We start from the raw sequence: 24,962 nt of genomic DNA, 5'->3' as shown, positions 1-24,962 counted from the left end.
ATAGCAAAAGGATATGTATATATTTGTTTTTATAACATAATCATAATTACTAACAGTAAGATAATTTCTAGATAATATAGACCTTCAAATATGCTTGTTTTTAAAGCTCTTTTCCTCTCTTAATAAAAATCAAAAACGATTTTAAAAAGAAAAAAATATATAATATTTTAGATCTTAACTCGCAACAATTCCTTTCTCTTTCATTCAAATTACTTACGCGTATTACTCTGGTACTCAGACAGACCCTTTTCCACAGTGTTACATGTAGTAATATCTTTACACTTATAACATGGCTAATAATTATCAAATTATTTCTTTGCTTACCAGACTTGAACATCCATGTACATATTACATTACTTTTCTTGTGACTGCACATTGTTGAGTAATGTTAAGACATTTCAATATTTTTATGAAGCAGGGAAATAACACTATTTAAGGAGATGTTTTATAGTTTTTATTTTATATGTGAATATAAATAATATTTACCACAAATAATATTTAGGCCTTCTTTGAATTTGAAAATAAGGATATAGTTTTTATAAAACTCAATTGTGATTTTTCCCCTCTTCTTATAGTTTCTCAAGCAAGACCTCCCCCAAATCAGAAGAAAGGTGAGATTATGCATAATATGATTTTAAATTTACTTTAAAAAATAAATGTGTTTGAAACTAGGTTGCAAATTCGGACTATAATACTTGTGCAGCTATGTCAAATTATGTGTGGTTGGTATCATTTCTTATTAGTCAGTAATTATACTGGTGATTAAACATTTTTATTCTTGTTGACTTGAAATGTGTATATGTTTGTATATACACACACATGTATTTTGGTACTAAGGGAAGGTGCTATACCAATGAACCACATCCCTGGGCTTAATATATTTTTTTAGCTCAAAAGAATTCAAATTGTACGTTAATTGGCTTTTAATTTTTAGTAAAGTAAGTATAATTCCTTTTAATAAACAACAACAATAATGTATTTATTACCTTTAAAATTGTGTCCTTCCAGGATCTCGAACACCCATCATTATAATTCCTGCAGCTACCACCTCTTTAATAACCATGCTTAATGCAAAAGACCTTCTACAAGATCTGAAGTAAGTAATTTTTTAAAAAAAATTTTTCATAGGATATTGAGATGTGATAGTTACTGATTCAGTATTATTTGGAGAAAACAAAAACAAAATTTTACTTGATAGCTAAAGTATAATTTTTCAAGTATAATTTTTGTATCTGCATCCTTTAGAGAAAGTTAAAGAAATGCTGACTGAAGTTCTAATGAAAAGGATACTATTGTATTAATTCTTAAAATGAATTAGGGTGTTTTGTTTTGTTTTTGGCACAGTTCTGGGGATTGAACCTAGGACCTTGTTCAAACTTCACTCCCATCCCAAATTATGTTGTTTTGATTTTTCCCTGAAGATCTTAAAATATTTCCAAAGCAGATGAAGGTTCTTTCAGTATATTAATTATATAGTTGAAGGAGACAGGCAAGTGGGGGAGCATGGTTGTTTAACCTAGAAAGCAGTAAAAGTTGAGTGAAAATGAAAAAGGAAATGTAATAATAAAGATGAAAGAAGTGAAAATGAAACAAACATACACCCTATGTTAAAATTTACAAATGCTTATTAATTTGGAAATTTTAATGTCTTTTCCCCATTTCCTTTTAAAAATGACCATAGTCATAATTGTACTCAGTTTGTCCTAATAAACCTCTGTTAGTCAGCTTTTTATTGCTCTGACAGGAAGAAAAGTTTATTTTGGCTTATATAGTTTCAGTGGTCTCAGTCCATGTTTGGCCACATTGCTCTAGGCCTGGGGTCAGGCAGAACACTATGGCAGAAGGACATGAAAGAGGAAAGCTGCTAGACTCATGGCTACTGGAAAACAGAAAGAGCTCAAGGAATTCTTCTGTCAGAGTGCTTTTTGTCATAGGGAGAAAGAAGATAGAAGAGTTCAAAATATATAATAATATTTTAGGGGGATAAGAGAGGTATCACTAGTTGGAAAGGGGGGTTAACTATATTCTGCTATAACATTTTCATAGTGTTTGGTACTTTCTTACGGTATTTAATGAAATAAAAGTTGTCAAATTATCCAATTGTGTTATGTACCCAAATCATTTAATTTTGATATTTGTTATGAATTTGAGCTGTTACTAATCTTAACATGACTGTATTTGAGGAAATTCCTAGTTGAAGGCATGCTCCTCCAGGGATTTTGTGATTCTTTTTTGCTAGATGCTTCAAGAAATACCCAAAGATTTAGTTGATTTTTTTTTTTTTTTTTTTTTTTTTTTGTTAAATTCTCAACTTGAGAATTTCTGATTTACTGGGTCAGTATAAATTCAAATTCATATCAGTTCTGAGTGACATGTGGTTGGCCCACAAATCATCTAGGAGTTCTTTTTCTTCCCCTATTAGAGTCAGATCAAGATAGATATGCTTCTTTGACATTTGATTGAAAACTGTCCACGTGCCCCCCAATTGATAATGTGACTTTTCGTACCTTCTAGTTTCTCTGTCCTTGTAAGTGTGGTAAAACCAAAACACATATAGTTTCTCTGCAACACCAGTACACTGGATGGGTTTCAGTTTTTCTTCTTAGAGATGATGATTTTCTTTCTAGCTCAGCTATTTTGCATTTCATGTATTTGTTATATTTCATCTAGCATTTCTGGGTGTTGATAAAGTGGTGGGTTTTATACCATCATAATTGGAACTGGAAGTTTATAAGATATATATTTTTTTCTTTTTTTTTTTTGGTGCTGGGGATCGAACCCAGGGCCTCGTGCTTACAAGGCAAGCACTCTACCGACTGAGCTATCTCCCCAGCCCACATTAATTTGTTACAGCAACAAGAAATTTAATTCATGCTTCTTCATTGTTTGAGTTGTATGTAAGAATTAAAAACGCAAAGTATTTCATAAAATATTTACCATTTAGCTATAAATATGTTTTTCTTTGGGTTTGGGGTACACTTAGCATTAGAAACGTTTAATATCAGTTTTGCTGATACCTCAGCTAAGAGATTCAGATGTAATCTAGTGATAACTTGCTTGGGGGATTGCTGCATATATTGGGAACAAACGTCTGTAGAGCAGTATAACTAAAGAGTGAATTATTATGTAAACAAATATACCACAGACCTAACCTTCTAGGTGCTCACGTGATTGTGGTGCTATGGGTTATGAGTCATTCATTTCAACTGATAAAATAGAATTTGTTCTAGCACTTGGTATAAACACCAGTTTCAATGCCATATTTTTCAAGGTATAGTGAAAAATATAATGTACTTTGATATTTTATAAATATGAATCACATCTTGAAGATAAGTTTAGAATCAAATCAGACCTCAACAGTTATCAACCTTTAAAGTTTTATGTAGCACATCTCACAATTTGTATTAGTGACAACACACATGATAGTGCTTTTTCTTGATTAGATAGTTGAAATTTATTATTTTCCACAATTTGGGATCTAAAAAGGATGCAGAATACATCTAATTTGGCACACTTTTATTCCTGGTTTAAAATACTGAGAGGTGAAAGAACCTTAAAGGCTATTTGGCCTTCATTTAATTCTGTCAGTTATTTGCAAAGTAGGAAATAAAACTAGGTCACCTGAACACCATTTTAACAGTCTCGCCCTTTGGACAGTGGAGGCTCCTAATAAACATTTACATTAAGAAATTGAATTTATTTTGGTCCTTATAGTTCCATGATAAACATCAAAAACAAGACAAAAACTTTTGTACAAAATTTAAGCCCTAACTTCTGTGTTATAATAATGATAATATTTTGTAATCTGAAATGTCTTATGTTGACAGTTTTGTATGGAAAATCCTTATTCAACAACATAAATAATACCCAAAAGAATATAAATTCTCTGACTTCTTTCTCAGTAGAGTAATAATGATAATTATTTAAGGAGGAAAATAAAAGCAACCTCCTCTCCAAGAAGAAACTATCATCTGTCTCTGAAATAACTTAGGACTGATTAAAAGAAACCAAATAAATTACTATTAGAATTCAGTTTTCAAAAGTGCCTTCAATTTAGATAATGTTCTTTATAAAATATAGGTAGCTTGGCACATACAAGTATATCTGTCTATACATGATTTTATTTAAGTTTTAAATTTGTTCTTGTTAATGATTTCAATGCTGGGGATTGAACCCAGGCTATTTCACACAAACCAGGTAAGAAGTCTTCTCTTGAACCATATCCCTAACTCACTCACTGTCTAGCTTTTTAAAGATACTTTTGAATGATAATTTTTAATAAACTTTTTTCCATTAACAATATGGAATGAAGTAATGAAATGTATTAGGTTTTTATAATAATAAAGTTTTAGTAGTTGTGGGTCTTTTGAATGGACCATCTATTGAGATTCCTCAAATAATCTACAACTGGGTGAAAAAGAAGTATGATTTTGTTATATTTGATAATATAATGGAAACACATGCAAAATGGATTGCATTAACTGCTTTAAAAAATGTTTAGTGTTTGTGTGAGCATTCATGTCTCCTTTCCACCTTCTAATATAGCAAAAGTAGTTTTTCGTCATTTGTAATCTGTGAAATAAGATATGTATCTGTTTTCCTTCTGGTGATAATTTCCATGTCTTACTGCTGTATTTTGGGTTTTTCAAACTAAATTTTGAGTTCTTCATAAAAAAGAGTTTGTTATTCTATTCATATTTGTAGGTACATTGTTTTAAACAGTGTTGCCTAGAAATGGATATTAAGTCAATGTTTGAGGAAAGAGAAAGGGAGTAGGGAACACAGTGAGAAAACTAGAGAATGGGGGACTTATGTATCTGAAAGTCAGCATTTGTATGTGTGAATTTTTTTTTGAAATTGCCAGTATTTTAATGTGTCTATATTATTACTTTCTTTTTTTGCATAAATAATAGTCATAGCTACACCTGGAACTTGACTTAGGTTCCCATGAAGCTTCATTGCATTTAATATTGAGTATTTTGTTTGTTTTGTTTATTTGGTACTGGGATTGAAACCAGGGACCCTTCACCACAGAGCTACATTCTCAGCCCTTTTTATATTTTTTATTTAGAAACAGGGTTTCACTGACTTGCATAGGACCTTGCTAAGATGCTGAGGCTAGCTTTGTACTTGTGATCCTCCTTCCTCAATCTCCCAAACTGCTGGGATTATAGCACTGTACCTGGCTTATATTGAGTGTTTTACACCTTAATTATTATTACTTTTTTGATCAGGTGATATTTAAAGGTCCTTTGAACTAATTTTTATGATGTGCAAATTTGGCATTATCCAATTTTCACAGTTTTTAATAATTGACAACTCTTATTTTTTGATGACTATATTTGGCTGTTTGAAAAATGTTACAAATTCTGTCCTAAGTTCTTCATTCTCGACATTTTCAGTGTTCATCTTAATGTATTACAAATCTAATATTTCTCGTACAGAGAAATTATAAAGAAAACTTTAGTGTCTTTTTCTTTGTAGCCTTACTACAGAGAAGCCAGACAATTAAACAGACCACATTTTTAGGATAGATCATGCCTAATTTTTCTTCCAGGTTTAAATCACTCCCTTCATTGTTTAACACCTCATTGCAACTGACATCTTCCCTACCGTTTGAGTCAGCTGGGAGGCTTTGCTATGTAATTAATGCATAATTGAAACCTCCTCCACACAATTACAGTGCTGGCTGTAACCCATAGTTCAAGTTGGCATAGATTCTATTTGGTTTTATGTAAAATTGAGGATTCTTCAATTTTCTAAGCCATCAATAAATAAATGAAATAAAAAATAAAACTCAGCTTAACCTTTAACATCCTAAATAGTAAAGGTCATCTTATGGAAATATTAAAAGATGCATTTTACTTCTACAGACATGAAAAACTGATTAGATAAAACACATGATTCTGGCCATGTTAGTAGTTTCCCAGGGCAGGGTTCCAAATAGGAGAGATTGCACACAGAGAATGCTCCAAAAATATGAAGAGGGTTTCCCTTGCATTCACCAAATACTGTTCTGCACATGCCCATGAGGAAGCTTTTGAGATCTGGGAAATAGCCATTGGAAAAGAAAGCAGACAGAACAATCACTGTAGCTTATATTTGAATGAAAGTAGTTCTTGTTCCCGACAACCACAGATAGTACAAAATGGTAAAGCCACTTTGGAAAATAATATAGAATTTATTTATTTTTTCTCAGAACATTGAATATACTATTACCCTATCTCCCAACTCCCTTTGTTGGTGATGATAAGTTAGTGAGATAATTCGTCCTTTGAAGGAAATCTACTCTGTGTGGTTTCTTTAAACATTTTGTTAAATTTATCTCCTATACTTAGATATGCACTTCTTTTTTATACATCCCACTTGGGGTTTGTTAGAATGAATCTATGAACTGTTGCTTTTCAACATTTCTGAAAGATTTGGCTCTTACCTCTTTAGATATTCCTTGGAATTTTTTTCCTGTGCAAATTCCTTGAGTTTCAAGCAAATGTGAGAGTATTACAGAGAAGATTTGCTGAATAAGCACCTGGGAGCATTACCAATCTAGCATCAATTTAAATTAAATTTTCAGTTTGAGATTTTTAACGTCCAGATGTTGTTCTTACTGTATATACAGTTTTGAAACATTTTCTTTGCAAATGCCAGGTATGGTTTAAGACTTGGAGTGGAAGAAGAGCGAGAATGGGTAGTATTTTATTTCTAGTTTACTGTTGCATTGAGTTCCTCTTTATGAGGAAAGAAACTCTGATTAGATTCCCTACATTGAGCAGGTTTGGAGCTCAGTTTCCTATTCTAGGAGATTAGTGAAATGTGAAAAAAAAAAGATGAGATTTAATTGGTTTCTAAGTGACTTCTGTGGTTAGCAGACTAGTGTCATTCTTTCTTCGAGTTCCTTTCTTCGCTCATTTTTGTTCATACATTCTTTATTTCTTGTAGCTAACTCAGAGATGCCTTTAAAAATTTTTTATACTTAATTCATAAATTTTCTTTTTTCCCCCTTTGGAAATGTTCCAATAACTTGGTAAGTCTGTCATGTTAACATACCAAGAAACGGAATAAAAGACAGTTTTTAAAGGTCTTAATTTGTTAATGTTAACTAGTGTTAACTTGCTGTTCCTTAAACCTTTTTCAACATGTACATAGAAATACAGTTGTTATAATTCCTGAAAGGAAGTCAGAATTCATAGAAGGTGAGTTTTTTTTTTTTTTTCCATTTGTTTGTTTTGTTTTGTTTATACTGGGAATTGAACCCAGAGGTGCTTTACCACTAAGCCCCCTCCACAGTCCCCAGCTCTGTTTATTTTTAATTTTGAGACAAGTTTTTTTTAAGTTCCTGAGATTGGCCTCAAAACTTGCTGTTCCCCTGCCTCAGGCTCCCCAGCCACAGGGATTATAGGCCTCTGCGCCCAGCTGAACACTTAGAAAGATTAAGTCACAAAGTTTCATTTAAGTAATTTTTTCATACTGTTTTTTCAGTTTATCCATTATTTGATCTTATATTAATTACTGAGCAGTATGTAAGTTGGTATGAATGTCATCTCTGAGTTACTGGCTCTGCCTTCAAGAAACCTGGAATCTGGTAGGGAGATGGCAAATTATGTAAATTACTATATGAAAAAACAAAGACTTTTTAAATTGTAGAAAATTGAATGTTTTGAATAAAAAAGATAAATTCATAGTGAAGTAAATATGGCTTAAATTTAAGATCAAATAAATGCTTAAATACACCTCTAAAGATATATTTAACTTTGGTAGCCTAGGAAAACAAAATTATTTCATTCTTGTTTAAATATTGGTTGCCATCTTATAATTTGATAACTATAATATTTTTTATTGATAGAGCATAACTTTTTCAAATGTGCTGTACAAGGAGAGGCATAGAAATAAAGTACTGTTGTGCTATTTTAAGACTGAAGTTTGATTAGAACTTGATAGGTTTACTTTGTGCCCTATTCTCTATAACACCTTCAGTTTCTTTCATCTGATCATTGCTATCAATCACCTTGATCAGATGTTTCAGAGAATGGAGTTGTGATAGAACCACAACAATATATTGATAATTGACAGTGATCTAATGTAGCCAAACTAATAATGTTGTCACAGATAGCACTTTGATTATACCTTGGTTTAATCATTTAGGTAGATCATTATGTACTTATTATGCTAAAATGTACATTTATTTTTCATGATTTAATTTCTCTGAAACAATTATATCTTATAGTCGATGGCATCTTAAGAGTTGCTTGGGCTAGGTGGCAGTACTGACACAGTTTTCATGGTTTTGAAAATACTCTAATTACATATTTCTGGCAAAAGATTTATATCTAGAATGTGTAAGCAACTCCTACAGATCAAGTTTAAAGAGTCCTGTTTAAAATATGCAGAAACAAAGGAAGGTATACAAATGGCTACCCATCAGAAAGTCTAAACTTTAGGCTGAAAAATTAGAGTTCATACATTTTTTTGTGGAAATATAAAATGTACAACTACTTTGGAAAACTTTCTGGCGGTGCCTTTTAAAGTTAAATATGACCCATCATCCAGTATTTTCACTGGAAGGAGTAAGAAAAATGAAAGCATATATTTACACAAGCATTTATATAAGAATGTTTATATTAGCTTTATTTGCAGTAACTCACATTTTGGAACCAATGTGGTGTAGACTGAATGTTATGTATTCCCTTTCCTCCTAATTTTGTATGTTAAAACCTGATTACCAGTTTGGTGGGATTATGAGGCAGGGATTTTGGAAGGTTATTAGATCATGCAAACTGTACCCTTATTAACAGAATTAGTATACTTAGAAAATAGTACTCAGAGAGCTCCATTGTCCCTTTTGAGATGAAGACGCAGAGAAAAAAAAAAGACTGACTGAATTGTTAAGCAGGTCCTTACTAAACTCCAATTGTGCCAGCATCTTGATCTTGAACTTCCAGGCCTCTAGATCTATGAGAAATAAATTTCTGTAGTTGATAAACCATTCAGTCTATGGAATTTTGGTTGTAGCATTCCAAATGGACCAAGACACTTGAGTATTGTCCACCCGCAGAAGAATGAATAAACAAATCATGGTATAATTCTTACAATAGAATTCTCAGCAGTAAAAGAATGATAAGCTCTACAGGAGGAATGTCTGTTAGAAACATTAAATTGAAAGAAGCCAGGTACAAAGGAATACATCCTGTATGATCTGTATATATGAATTCCCAGGACTGGCAAAACCTAGTGTATGGTGGTGGAAAGCAGACTGTCTTCGCTTGTTTAAGGAAGTGTGATGATTGACTGACAGGTGCATAAGAATACTTAATGAATCGATGAATAATTCTTTATCTAGATTGGAATGGATATACATTTGTTGAAACTAATTTGTGTATTTCATTGCATGTAAATTTTGTGCCAATAAAAATATTGTATGTGCAGAATTACACTGAAATGAAGACATGGGGCATAAAGTTGATATTTGGGAATTATTCTTTGTTGGAGGAATGACCCCAGTCTCTTATTTTCTTATAAAATAACCACCAGATGCTTTGTGGAACCTAAGAAAGGTTGTTCCTGAGAAACAAGTGAAAGGATTTCCTATCAAAATTTCAAGGAGTGCAGTTTAAATTCAGAGACTCATCTGATTCTTAGAGGGATAATGGCACTGATTTATGTAGCATATCATTGAAGTACTATCATAGATAAATTGGCAGGTTTTTTTTTTTTTTTTTTCCCGTAGAGGTGCAAAATAAACTCATAGTCATTGGTATCTTAGTTTTCATGAATTACAATAGGGTAAGTAGAATTCATATTGATCACTTATGGTATACTAATCATATAATAGGTTTAGAAGAGGTCATAAAGTCTATACTTCTGAGAAAAAGTGAATTTATTATTTTAATGCAGATAGATTGCTTGGTTTACAAAAGACTCTTTGTAGTACTGAATCAAATTCCAGAAGAATTCACCTCATACTAAAAATAAGACTGAAAAGCATTTTGAAATAAACTTGTTTTCTACTGCTGACATTAGAAGGCTACTTTAAGAAAATACCTTGATTAAATCAGAAATTAAAATACCAGAGCATATAAAAAAATTCAAGTGCTCTGATTAATTTTAAAACTATGAGAAACTGAGCTTTCATAAAACTTAGAGCAACCAATATATAAACTTCCAGATGCTGTATTCTTATTTCTTAGGCATCAGAAGTTGATTTATGTGTTTAATAGACTTTTTTATTAGTTGACTATTATAATAGATCATTCATTTGTATATTTTTAATTCATTCATTATCAAAATTTATAAGTGATTTTATACTCATAAATAATTCTGTAGTTTCACACCATATTTCAGAAGCCATAGATGAGAAATTTACAATATTATTATATTTAAAAATTTAAACAGTTTTAATCTCATGTAGGCATAGACATGATTGAGAAAAGTTAAAGGAAAAGCATCTTTCTCTTAGAAGTAAGATCACTTTGTTCTATGTACCTGGAACAGAAGTGCAAAAGGGCAACTTTTTATTTTTTATAATTTATATGACAAAGCATTTCACATTGTTCACTTAATGTTTTTTGTTGTGTCTGTTAGAATTCAGTTTCCAACAATGCATGAAATATTAGTTTATGAAATAATGTTTCATTATTCCAGGCATTGGTATTGTATTTGATGTTTTCTTTGTGAGCTTGATTAATAAATAAAATAACTAAAATCTATACTGAGCAAATGCTTATATGGGGGAAATTTTGAAATGATATGGACTTGTTAACTTTTTCATCAGATACGAAATGGATGTGTGAACAGTCAGTTTAGACACAAAATTACTATAACTATTATCAACATGTACCGAAAATTTTCATGACTACAAAATTAATATGAATCTAGTACGTGGTATTGAAAGTTTTCAAGGGACTATCAAATGCAGTATCTCATGCATCCTCTTTGCCCTCTTACCCTTTCATCTCTCCTAAAATTTAGAAGCAAAATGATATTTGTTGTAGTGATATTGTATTATCCCCATTGAATCGGAGAGACTACATTTTGAGTAATAAATTAAACCAATTCTAGAAAATAAGAGTTTTAAAATGCTCATAAACTAGCCAATTTTGGAGCTGGCAGCAGCTTTCCAGAATGTTAGATTATTTTTGAAAATATCTATGGGGGTACAATGGACAGATAGTAAGATAATATTAGTGCTATTAAGTGGACTTTTGGCATGCACTGATTTTTCTACTCTAAAATCTTCAAAGCAATTCTGAAGTTCGATGGTAATTTCCTAATTTTGCAGAAGCATAAAATGTGAAAAGGGTATTTGTGAAGTACCGGATAGGCTAAGTTGCCCAGTGAAGAAGAGTGTCTAACCAGCCCCAGCAGTCATCGTTCTCTTAGGTGATCTTTTGAATTTTAATAAAACTTCCCTTTATCACAAAGTTGTCTTCTAATGTTATTTGCGAAACCAAGGATCAGTGTGGAAAATGCTAAGTGCTCATTAAGTAAATATGAAGTGTTTTTACACACACAAAAATTATGCCCTATTATGTATTTTAGTTCTGTTTGGTGTTTAAGGAAAGATCCATACTCTCCAGGCATTATGTTTTGTACATACAGGGCTGGTTTATTTAAAAATAAGCATTTTTAGTTTAAAACATTGATGTTTAAAAATTTTTTACAATAATGTTTTCCGAGTATTACCAACATCGAATTCATTTGACTTTTTCTCACCTTTTTTCTAAGATTTGTTCCATCAGATGAAAAGAAAAAACAAGGATGTCAACGAGAAAATGAAACACTAATACAGAGAAGAAAAGATCAGATGCAGCCAGGGGGCACTGCAATTAGTGTCACAGTACCTTATAGAGTTGTAGACCAGCCCCTTAAACTTATGCCTCAAGATTGGTAAGATAGTCTATTTTTTTATGTTCATTAATTTTTTTGTGTGTGTATTGTTGATTTTTAAAAGTTGAACACGTATCAGGTTTCATTAAATAAAGATCTGTTGATGTATTCAGATCTAATTTGGTCAACAGTAATTTTAGCATTCTTAGAATACGTAAACAAACTTACACTTTGAATAGGTAAACTTTATTTATAAAAAGAACCATACTAACTTCTGAAAATGTAGAGTACAAAATATTCTGCTTGTTCATTTTTTCTGGATCAGCTTTTAAGGATAGTCCGAATAGACTTAAGGTCCTCTATTTTAAAATCTTGATTTGGAGAACTCACTTTTTTCTGGTAAGACATAGATGATAGCATAGTGAGGACATAATTTACTGAAAGACATAACATGGTCAGTTCTTTTTATCAGTATGTAGTTATTTTATTGTGTTAAAATGTCCTTTAACAAAATATTAAGCTGTTTGTAATTTAGAGAAACTATAAAATCATATATATGAATTGTCATAAATTTTCATTAAACTGGAGTAAAAATTCAAAGCCTGAGAGTTTCATTGTGATAACAGAGAACATAGCACATGGTACATTATATGAAATTTACCTTTGAAATTATTGTTAGTTTCCTTTATTAGGAATTCATGCCCTTGAGAATATTAGCATATTAAAAATTTATGAAAGAATAAAGGATTTTTAATTATAATTCTTTCCAGTGCATAATTTGAGTAACATATAAAGTGAACAAGATGAGAATTTCAGATACTAAGCTTAAAACTAAGTAGGAGAGTTAAAACTATCTTGTATTATGTTTATAGGATATCATTATATGTGGAAAATAATACTGAGTGTGCACAGGTGTTGTCACAGTGCTATAAAATATTGCTGATAAGTGTTAGAGTCTTATCATTGGTGTCATAGGCAGAATTAGTATTTTCCTTGTCTTCTTTTAATTATCCTTTTGAAAATTCTTGGAGACAGGGTAGCATTTATATTATATTGCTTTCCTGCTAATTGTGAGAGACCCAATAGGATCTAGGTGATCCCTGTCCAGAAAATTCCCTTTAGTTTGGTTGGTTCCTATTATATGAGACAAATTAAATTGCAAAATTTAGGGATTATTTAATAATGTGTTGCTTTATTAAAGATGGTTTTGACACTTAGTGGTATGTTTCCCTGAAAGTGGAAATTTATTTTAGATTGAATTTTAGCCTCAGACATCTTGTACAGAGTAAGAATTTTAAGGTTGTGGTTTTTCACAGCAACTTTGATAGTTGCTGTAGGTTTTTTAATTGAATAGCAGGTAACCCTAGTTTAATATTTGGTTGAATATGTAGATTGTCATCTAAAGCAGTGATTTTGAAAGTGTAATCTGCATTTCTAAGATTGTTTCAGGGAGCTGCAGAGTCATACTGTTTCTATAATAATCCTGAGTGACTGTTCTAATGGTTTATCAGTCCTCAAATGGAAGCAAATATCATACCCATTGCCCAAATTAATGATTCATTCTACTCCTTCATTCTCTCCCTTCCTCTCTCATCTTCTCTCCCTTTCTTTCTTTGCCTTCTGTGGGCTTTTCTCTAATACCCATGTAACTTCTGTTTCTTCATCTGTAAAATGGGGATATCTGATATTCACCTCACCAAACAGGTTTGGAGATTAAATGGATTAACATGAGTAATGTGTAAAGTGCTTAAAACAGCACTGTCCCATAGTAACTGTCACTAAGGTTAAGCATTATTGTTGGTTGTTTTTGTTCCCACCTCTTTAGCTGTACACTTATGTTTATGGCAGTACTTACAATTTCCCCATTTAATTAAATATTGTCCAAAATAATGAAGTATGAGGGCTTAGAAAGAGATTTGTTCTTCCCTTGAAAACTGGTTTGCATGGTTGGAAGTGGTTTTGTTTTTTAAAAAAGTTGACATTTAGAGGACATGAAATGGTTATAAAACGAGGAAAAATTACAAAAGTCAAGGTGGTTTCTGTTCTCAGATTTCTGCTCACATATTGGAAAAACTAAAAAATAAGGATGTCAAAAATGGCAAGTTAATGTCATGTTTTAAAGTAAAATGTATTAAGGTGTATTTGAATACTAAATTACTTCCTTTTAGAAGCATTTTTTTCAGTTAATAGATCAACTGGTGTTCCCTATTGCCATGAAAAAGTGGGCCCCTATTCCATTTAATATAAGTGAAAAGCAAAAACTGAAAAGATGACATAAAAGTGTTGGGTATGTAATTGTTTGAAAGACTTAGGTGCATGGAAAGGAAGTACAGTAAATAACTTGTTCTAGTTGTAATTCAGATTGAAAAGTAACATATTTACCATATTTGTATCACCAAGAAGATTGATAGGAGATTATATCACGTGGATAATTGTGAAACTCTTTCCTTAGGGATTTACAGTAACTAAGGTCAAATTTGAGATATTCTTCCTATGCACTCCCATCCCCTTTCTACTTGTAGGGACCGGGTTGTAGCAGTTTTTGTGCAAGGTCCTGCTTGGCAGTTCAAAGGTTGGCCATGGCTTTTGCCTGATGGATCACCAGTTGACATATTTGCCAAAAGTAAGGTTCTCTGTATATTTACTGCTTATCCAATGTAGAAATGTTCTTTATTGAACAGAGCTATATATGGCTCTGCATATATAATGTGTATATTAATGGATTGCTATTAAGTAGCATAATATTAACTTAAACACTTATGAAATATTTTTCAAACTTTGTTACACATTATTATTTTCTGTGTAGTTATATCTAAAAGTGAATGTTATCTGTCCTACAACATTAGTAATTATTTTGGGGGTCACTTAAAATCATTAATAATTATTATTCATCCATGTTTTGATTAAAATTGATAACTAGTTTATAAATAAGTTGGCTTTTGCTGATCAGAACTGTATATCAGTAACTTAAAATGCCTGTGACATTTTTCATCTATTCCCATCATCTTGAATGATTGTAATAAGATTGGCTTTAAGATGGACTTTTTTTCTTCATTGAGATCTCACCTTGTGCTCTGTCTTTACAGAATTTTCCTCTGACCATCATCCTCTTTGAAATTGCTGTCATCTCCTCTGAGTTGCTCTCTTAAGCTTTTTTATTTTCTTGAGAGCACTTAAAGTTGCTTAACATCATCTAATTTTTAAATCTTTATTGTTAGTCTCCCCTGGCCAGAATGCAAGTTTTATGACAGGAGAGTCCTTTCTGCTTTATTCTCTTTTGTATTCTAACACAGAAGAATGCCTGGTACAGGGAAGTGTTCAGTTAATAGCCACTGAATGGACCCTTACTCTTGACCTCACCCTTTCTCTCTTTTTAAAGTATTGTTTTCACTAACTCACTTTCTGTTCTGTTCCAATCCATTGTATTTTGACTCTTTCTCACTAAAAACTGTTCTCACCAAAGTCACCAGTGACCTAGGTATTGGATAGTTTTGACCTCCTATCAGAATTTGACTTGTTAACTTATTTCTTCCTTTTTAAAATTCTTTTTTAAGAACTTGCTATACTTTATCTCAGTGTTCTCTTGGCACTTTTTCTCTGGCTCACAACTGTCCATTTATGTTCTTATTTCTCTTTTTCTTTAATTCTGAATATCCTCTTACAGAGGTCTTTCAGCTACCATCTGTATCTTCTTATTCTGAAAGTTATGTCTCTCTGGCTTGATATTCTAGGCATACATAGCTCACTAACTGTGAGGTAACTCCTTGATGATGTTGCACTGGTACTTCCAACTTAGCCTTTTCCAAAAGGAATTAATTGTCTTACTCTCTTCCTCATTTCCAAACTATTTCTTGTCCTCAAATTTCTTTTTTAGTAAGTTACTTAAGCTACAAACTTAGAAGTGTATTATCTCTTAGCTTTTTGTTAGTCTCATAAAATATTTTATGCTTGAGGGTCTATATACATTTGTTGATCAAAACTTTCAATGATGATTTCTTTGAATTCTTACAAATTATTGGAAAAATTAGTCTTCTGTGTTCTGTTGTCCCTTTGTCATTTGCCGTGCTATCGGTGTATCTAAATATTATTCAAAAAGATACCTTTTCCATTTTTCTACCAAAAATATTGATAAGATTCATGGATTTTGCAAAAATGAGCAATTCTGAGTCATATATTTTGCTGTAATATTCATTGTGTCACCATATTACTGGTTTCTTTTTTTTTACTTGGAGGGTCTTAAAAACTTATAATTGTTTTGCTGAATAAGAAAGTTGTTTTATGGTAATATAGGTGTAAGTTTGCTCAAAGCACTATTTCTTCATGCAAATAGGATATTTTGTCTGATGAGAAACTCTTACAATGTTTTCTTTACTAGTGACTTAAACTTTTTGGACTTTAATATACAGCTTTAATTTAAGAAGTTTTCTATCCTGGTGGAAAAATAAACAGCAATAAAAATTAAAACTATTGAAATTACTGAAGGAGAATATAGATAGATCTTCATGGCTTGAGATGTCATTTTTTAAAAAATAACTTTTTAATATGTATTTTAAAGAATGATATAAAGCAAATCAGTAAGCAAATTAGAAAAGTAAAACATAGAAGGAAAATAGAAAGTAGTGAAATACTAGAATTATATTTAATTCATAATTTTAAAAATGTTTAAATAGGCAATTTTTAAAAAATGGATTTTCCAAACTTCATGTAAGTCTTTTTTGTGAATTGGTTTAATTAAATTCAGAATGAGTAATTTGTGTCTGAGGAAGAGACTTAAGAAAGTAATTTAGAAATAACACCTACACACACACCCTGACATAAATTATTCATTTTAAATTTCCATCAAGAATTGAAATTTGATTAGTTGTTAATATTAAAAGCCAGTATGCCAGCAAGCAATGCAGAACAAGCAATTTATAAAGGTGCTACCAAAAAACTTACAAAGTCATTTGTAATGAAATCCCTGACACTAGGTGATGATTGTGATAGTGAAAATCATATAGTAGTAAGAAAACTAAATAATTGGAGGGAAAAAATATCTAAAACATTTTACGTATGTGCATGCAAAACATCTCCATTAATGATAAACTGATTGTAAATACAATAATAAACTACCTGGGATGATTCAGCTAGTTGTCAGGGGGAGAGAAAGATTGTAAGTTTATTATCTACCCCAGACCCTTACTTAATGCCTAGAATAGTGCAGAATATATAGTAAGCCCTTACTAAATGCTAGATACATCTTTACTTACAAATATCTTTCTCCTCCTTTTCATCATTTTTTGCTAAGTCCTATTCTTTCTGATTTCTTTCTTTTTTTAATTTTTATTTGTTCTTTTTAGTTATACAAGACAATACCATGTATTTTGACACATTACACATACATGGAGTATAACTTCTCATTCTTGTGGTTGTACATAATGGGGATTTACACTGGTCGTGTTCATATTTGGACATAGGAAAGTAACTGTATGATTCATTCTACTGTCTTTCTTATTCCCATCCCCCCTCCCTGATTTCTTGAATCATCCTCTTGTCATTCATGTATCTTCTACCCATTTGAAGAAATCTATCTCTTTATCCTCTAGATTACTAAATTGTAGTAGATTCTGTTAAGTACTTTGTGGTGACTCTCCCTATCTCTTAAATAATTAAAAGTCCAAACTCTTTAAATGGCGTAGAAGCCCAGAATTGTTCTTAACTTGTATGGTTGTATCCCTTTTCCTTTCCCTGTATTACTTTGCATGATGCAATTCTTTTAAATTTAGTGATTTCCTAGACTAAGCCATTTTCTCTTTGAGTATTCTTTCCCTAACTGGGTAACTTTTATTCTCCGCTTGCTTATTTCTTTTTACTTGACCTTTAGGTATTAGGTTAGATATTACTGCCTGTACAAGTGTTTTCTGAATTCATGAACTAGGTAAGGTACTCTTCTTGTGTCTCTGAGACGCTCAGGTACCCTGATTATGCTGTATTTGTTGAATAGTCTTTTTCTTGTTTATTCTTCACTGAGTCATATGCATTTTATCATACCTTGTTCTTCATTTTAGTTTCCAGTGACTGTCATATATAAACCCTCACTAAATATTTGTTGAACTGAGCATTTTTGATGACACTGCAGTGTTTAACATATATTTAAAAAATCACTTTAACAAATAAAACTTTTTTTTTTTTAAATTACTTTGTTTATAATGTAACTTCAGTTGGTGGCAAAAAGGGTTTTTTTTTTTTAGTGTTCTGGTTCATGTCTGTGGTGGATATATATTTTTATACTTCTGTAAAATGTTTTCATAATATTGATTATAGTTTGAGTAAAAAGTAGTATTTTTTTTTTCTCCCTGCTTCCCATGTAGTTAAAGCCTTCCATCTCAAGTATGATGAAGTTCGTCTAGATCCAAACGTTCAAAAATGGGATGTAACAGTATTAGAACTCAGTTATCACAAACGTCATTTGGATAGACCAGTTTTCTTACGGTTCTGGGAAACATTGGATAGGTAATTCTGATCCTAAAATATACTTATCTGTACTTTATTATAGTAATTTTCTTGTCTCCTTGGTTAAATTCTAAGTTTCTTAAATTGTCAACCATATTTCTTCATTCCTTTCTTTGAGCATTGTGTAATTTGATGTTGATCTGTAATAGATAAGTAACAAATATGTTTGATATATTGACTTTAGAAATAGATGAAAAAGCAGGACGTAAGTGGTGTTTGCCTGTGATCTCAGGGATTGTGGAGACTGAGGCAGGAAGATTGCAAGTTCAAAACCAGCCTCAGCAACTTAATGAGGCCATAAACAACATAGTGAATCTCTGTCTCAAGATTAAAAAAGATCAAAAGGGTTGGGGAACTAGCTCAGTGGTAAAACTCCCTTGGGTTCCATTCTCAGTACCAAAAACAAAGTACCCCCCCCCCCAAAAAAAAAGGAAAGAAAAGCTTTATAGTCTGTCTATTAGAAGGAACAGTAAACTCTGAGTCAAGAGATAGATTTGTATTAGTTTTGTGATTTAGCTTCAGTGAGCTATGTGACCTTTCTGAACCTGATTTTTTTTTTTAACCTATCCAAGAGGTGTGGATTAAGTGATATCAGTGTTTTACATGAACCAAAAGGCCTCTAAATCTGGGCTATTTGGGTTATGGGAAGCTCATGAAAAGAGTGAGTTTTTAAATTTATTTTAATTAGTATAATTAGAGTTTTGAAGTCCTTTTATTTAGTAATGCCTTTGTAATAGGCAAATTTAAGAAGAGCATGTGATCATAACTAATACCATTAATCTATTCTTCTCTTGAGATGATCCTTAAAATCTGTAACTTTCTTGGTTTAAGTCTGGAGTTTTAAGGTTTTCTCAAAGTCAGGTGATTGAGGTAACATGATATGGTTATAACTGATAATATGTTAAAAAGAAACATTTTTCCTAGCTAGATTCTTAGGTTATAGCCTTTAATTTTAAAAAGTTTCTTGCTTAATTCAAAAATGGTTATATTTCAAAAGTTGTAGTATCAAGTTGCTAGTCTTTTAGAAAACAAAACATCTTGTTCCACTGTTGATGTTAAGTTTTAAGAAATGTCATCTTGGGGTCTAGGGGTATAGCTCAGTTGGTAGAGTGCAAGCAGAAGGCCCTGGGTTCAATCCCCAGCACCGCCAAAATAAAAAGAAAAAAGAAAGAAAGAAATGTCCACTTATTTTTATGTGTAATACTCTAAAAAATTCTAAAATTTCTGTAATCATTATAACCTGTTGTAAAATTGTTTTTCAGGTACATGGTAAAGCATAAATCCCACTTGAGATTCTGACTTACTTGGTTCCTCCATCTCTAAAAGCTGGATTAAGAAGCATGGATATACCTTTATCTAAAGACTGAGACTCAAGCTTTATGAATTTATCAAGAACTTATAAATGAAGAAGGTCACAGATCAATCTTTTATAAGACCTTATTTGATGCTTTTGCTTCAAAAGGATGATGCCTGTCATCCATATAAGCAAACTTTTTGGCTTATAACTATTTTTTTAATATTAGCCTTCTAGTCTGTAATGGAAATTGTATATTTTGATAGAAGTTTTTTCTCTATTGGTTAAATTAGCATTACTTAAAATTTGTTTCTTTAGAAATAAATACAGGTTATAAATGTGTGTATATTTAGAGGTTATAAGGCTGTATAAGCCATCTTGCTTCTGATTTTTCATTGCTCTATAATTCCTTTTACTGAAAATACTGTGTTATGAGTGGTATTAAATTTTAGACTCTGGAACTTCAAAAACCAAGCAAAGGGATGTGACTTTTGAATGAATCAAAATTGCAACCTGTATGTATGCTACGTCTACACGTATTCTTTATTTAAAAAGAAATAATGAAAAATCAACAACAGTTCTTCAGCTTTGGTTGACTGTTCAGCCTTTTCAAGACTTCTTATAAATGAATACATTTAATGAATGTACATTCTTCTCACTTGATTTTAAATCTTAGAATGATATATTTCTATCTGCAATACCTTTCCTCTTGCAAAATCTCAAAACAGATTAAAAACATGATAGGCTATATAGTAGCTTATTTTGGAAACTAGGGTATGATTTGGGGGAAAGAATATATATCAGCATCATTGCAGTATAACTTTAACTTCCTTGTTTTATATGGTATAGGATTTTGAGTCTTCTATGTCAATTTTGGACTTCTTATCTTCCATTATCCCCAACTATTGATAAACTTCCGGGCACCAAAGATCATTTGCTTAAGTGTCTGAACAAAAACAAGATAAAAAAACACTGGTATTTTTGTGTGTATTCAATATGGTATAAAATGTAAAACCTATATTTTAACTTAGTAAAATATTTTACTATTTCTCTACTTTAGACAGAGTGTTGCATTCAAGGTCCTGGAGTCTTGATTTTTACCTTTTACTTCCTAAAAACTCCTGGGAACTTTAATTCTCCTAAATTGTTTTTGCCATTAGAATTGTTGCTGACCATTGTCTTACGTCATTTTTTTTATTTTTCACAGTGATTCTCTCTTAGGTTAACTTTTTTTTTCTTTTTATAAACAGTTAGCCTTTTCTTATCAATCTGATATTACCTAGTTATTTTTTGGAATTTAAAGCTGTCTATAAAATGAGAAGCAATTATTATTTATGTTTTAAGTAATCACAAAAGTCCTTACCAATGATAAAAATAAAAGATATTTATTCAGAGGGAATTCACAAGGCACTCCAAAAGAAAAGCAGTCAGCATTTTAAATTATTATGTTTTAGTATATTTATGAGGTTTGAACAGATTCTGCCCTCATTTTATTTCCCCCTTCTCTGCATCTACTCTTTTTAAAGATAAAAGAAAACTCAATTTGTTCACATTAGAATTTCTCAGCATATGAATCTATTCTCAAAGTAAATTATGTATTGTGTAAACTTTGTCCATGATGAAATAGACAAGGACTAGAATCTGTAATATTTTTATGTAAGATTACTTATTAAGACTACTACAAATGGACATGGACTACCTTTCCATAAAGATTTTTGGTATTTATACTGATATATGAAATTTACTTGCTACAGAGTGTGGTTAAAATTAACATCTACTTTGAACAAGGTTTATTTTTCTATTTTGAATTTTCCTTATGTATATTCAAAGGCTTCTGGAAATATTGTATGAAATTTTAGAAAAAGTACAGATATGCTATTCCATGTACTTAAAAATCAGAGTCTTAGTATGCACTTCGGTTTCTTTTTTTCTCTTTCACCATTTGTTCCCTTAATTAGGTCCATGTAATTTGTAATGATTAATTCTAAAAACTCCACAAAACAAAACTCTTAGTGAATTACTACTTATTCTCCCATGACTTAGTTCTACAGCAGCATCTAAGACAGTGCCTTGCACATAGTAGGCATTCAGTAAATATTTATATGCATGAATGAGTGATGTATTTTCATTGTAACTGGTTTATTACAAAAAGTAGTTTGACTGTACTTGGTCTTGGAGTTTGGGAATACAGAAGTACAGGGAGGGAAGAGACCTGAGTAGATAATTTAATGGAAATGAAGAGCACATTAATAAACTTGACTTACCCATAAGTTACTGTTAACTGGAGATACTCTAGTCTGTTCTGACTGTAAAGGAGGGCTTTGTTTCTTTATTCCTTGGATTCTTCTGAGTCAAGTAACAATAAGAAAGAAGCATTTAGGTTTCAATCAGTAGATCTCAACACTGAACATTAGAATCACTTGGAGAGTTTTGAAAAATATTTGTGGCTAAATTCCTATTCTCATTTAATTTATCTGGGATGAGACCTGGTCTCAGTATTTTTCAGAAGTTCTCCAGCTAATTTCAACATGTAGGAAGGAATGAGAATCACTGGTTTAATTTGTTATTTGAAAACAAAACCAGTATTAAATGTTGTTTTCCCACCTCATCCTCCTTTTCTAATGCGTGTGTGTTTTATGTGTGTGGATGTGTTTTATGTGAAGTCACCCTTTGCACTAGACCATCCCTACTATTGTGGTATTGACCTATATTCCCAAATGACAAATTAAAATCTTATTTATTTAATATAGAAGGACTATTTTGCTGTTTAATATTTAAATGTTTAATATATTTTATTATTAACTAGTATTATAGCTTATGGTTTGTTTCCCATGTGTTCATTTCCTTTACTAACTCTGTTATTAGCAATAGCACAACAGCAGTCCATACAGGAATAATTCATGAGGAAAAATCTGAATTTTAAGGTAGAAAGAAGTATTAATTTCTTATCTGCCATGCAGAATGAGACAGATTGTTTATGAAAAGAGGCATACTTTTAAATTGGTCTGCACAAAAGAGTAAATTACTCACAAATAAAATTCACTGTCTAATCAACATCAAAGGGAATATTTTTCCTAAATAAAAATTTTTCTGACTCCTAACAAAATTAAGGTGATGACAGTGTTCTTATTTGGAGGGTGGGAAGGGAGTATTTGTTAAACTAATGTAGTATATAAAATTGAGATTTAACAGTATATTTTATAGTATTACAAATACAAAAATTTAAAACACTGGTCAAAATTAATGGCTTAGAAAGTGGCTTTAAACTTAATGCTTTTTGTTTTAGTATGTTCCTACCCCCTGAAACTCCTGTAGTACTTTCTAGGCAGGTGCTCACTTGAGCTTTACCTTCAGCCCTAAATTTTGTGTTTTCAAAGTGCTTGTTTAAATGTAGAATATAACTTGAGTTTATTTTCCAGAGGAGGGTTTTATTAAAACCTACACACATATATACACAAACACAATACGTGCACACGCTTCTTAATAAAGAAATTTTTTGTCTGCTTAAAATTCATGTAGAATGTTAAGGAGAAATTATTTATAAAATAGGAATTGTAGAAATATTTCTGAATTAAAAGTTGGTGGCTCCTATTTTCCTTTAAAAATTAAAAATTGGTTATTACATTAATTTTAATGTTACTAGACTGGATTTCCACTCTTCACTTAGGTTTGAGAATCATGTTGATTCTCATAGTAACTTTAAGACATAAAAGGGAGAAATAACTGAATTTGTCTTAAACTAAGATTTCAATGAGGAATTTTTGAAATGCCATGTCCTAAAGTTTCAGGCATATTTTGAAGATATTTCAAACATGTTTATGTTTGAATTTTTACTGAACCCAGTATTGTTTATATGTTCATATGTTGGCATAATAATGAAGAAAAAATTGAAAATGTATAATAGATGTCTAAAGAATTATATCTAGTAAATATATGATAGGTAATAATACTTCCAGGTCATTGTGTTTGGGTCTCTGTATGTTATTTTAGGTAGTGTTTGTAAGAATATCTTAAAACTTTTAAATATGTGCTATCTGCTGAAATGCAGTATGCATTTTTTATGAATAAAGCTAATGAAATGAAATAGTTTTATTGCCAAAATTTAAAAAGTGGGATAATAGTATTTCAAATTTAAGCAAATTATCTATCCCTTCAAGTATTTTGTTTGCCATTGAATTCCTTTTCTAACCCCTTTAAAAATACTAAGAGCTACTTAACCTCCAAGTTTGATTATAGTACTTAGGAAGTTAATGCATTTCTTTATGTTACAGTATCCCACTGCGATTGATTGCTTAACCACCAGTTGATGACTCTTTCTCAAGCAAAGTCATCTGTGAATACAGCTTAAGTAAATAAGACATTTTGTAGTACTTTATACTAAAAATCTGGGGACTATTTCCACCTTCCCCCTTGCCTCCAACCAAAAGAGAAATATTTTTTAACTTGAAAAATATATTTTAAAATATCTATTTTTTCTTTCTTTTTTTCCCTCTAATACCAAGAAGACAGAAACATTGTGGGCTGAGATATTGTCTATACATGATGTGATTTATAGCATAATTTTTGTAAAGCATATTTGTTTCAGAAATAAATGTTAGTTTTAATTTTGAAAACAAATGAGTTAAATTTCATTTACAGTCTCTTCCCATTAACGAGGTAAATAATGTAGAGAATCATAGTTTTTCATGAAGATAGCAAGCTTCTTATTCTACTCAACTTACCGTTTGATTATGACCACGTGTTCTGTTATTGCAGTAGTATTGAGTATATTTCATTACCTCTACAGCTTGTCTTGGTTTTGACATAATAAACCTTAATAACATAATAAATTTCACAACAGATTTTTCTTCCATATAATCAAATTAACACATCATATTGGCAATGCTAATAATGTGAATCTTCCGCAACAGAATATCTTCAATGAAGACTTTAATGAACTGTTCAAACTTAATTTTCATTCCATTAGTAAGTGTCCACTAAGTACCTATTTTATTATATTGTCCTGTTCCTTTATCAGCTCTTGAACAAGCAGCCACATAACTGAAATAGAACATGAGTTGTAAATGCAGTTGAATTTTTCCTTTTTTTAAGTTTAGGCTCAAAGGTGCTAGTATATAAGTAGCAGAACATTGCTAAATAAGCTTTTTTTCTCTCATGTCCTAAAACACTTTCCTTTTTTTGTTTGTGTAATGATCAACTTTTATGCCAAGTGGAAGAAGCTCTCTGCTTTCTTAAATGATTATAAAACAGCTGTGGAGAAGGCTGTGTCTTTTGAGTCTGTCTTAATAATTATTTGTAGATCCTTTGGCACAGAATTTGTAGTTTACAGTCCACCTCATCCAGAGAATGCTCA

General features: G+C 31.2%; 1 protein-coding gene across 2 annotated transcripts in view; it reads left to right on the top strand.

Annotated features, from left to right (window-relative positions):
- Cdc73 (cell division cycle 73) overlaps nt 1-21,340 on the top strand; it is a 120,228-nt gene extending 98,888 nt beyond the window's left edge. Inside the window, exons 12-17 of one of the 2 annotated variants that reach the window (XM_047520550.1) lie at nt 576-611; nt 1,009-1,096; nt 11,722-11,883; nt 14,346-14,446; nt 18,174-18,315; nt 19,578-21,340. In XM_047520550.1, the coding sequence (XP_047376506.1) occupies nt 576-611; nt 1,009-1,096; nt 11,722-11,883; nt 14,346-14,446; nt 18,174-18,315; nt 19,578-19,614 (566 nt within the window). In that variant the 3' untranslated portion in view covers nt 19,615-21,340. Of the gene's footprint in view, nt 1-575; nt 612-1,008; nt 1,097-11,721; nt 11,884-14,345; nt 14,447-18,173; nt 18,316-19,577 lie in introns of those variants that run through there. The other variant, XM_047520551.1, reaches the window with a different exon arrangement.
- The last annotated feature ends 3,622 nt before the right edge of the window (nt 21,341-24,962 follow it).

Source organism: Sciurus carolinensis, chromosome 12 (genome assembly GCF_902686445.1).
Source record: "Sciurus carolinensis chromosome 12, mSciCar1.2, whole genome shotgun sequence".
Taxonomy (NCBI): Eukaryota; Metazoa; Chordata; class Mammalia; order Rodentia; family Sciuridae; genus Sciurus; species Sciurus carolinensis.
This window is presented reverse-complemented; position numbering and strand designations above follow the sequence as displayed.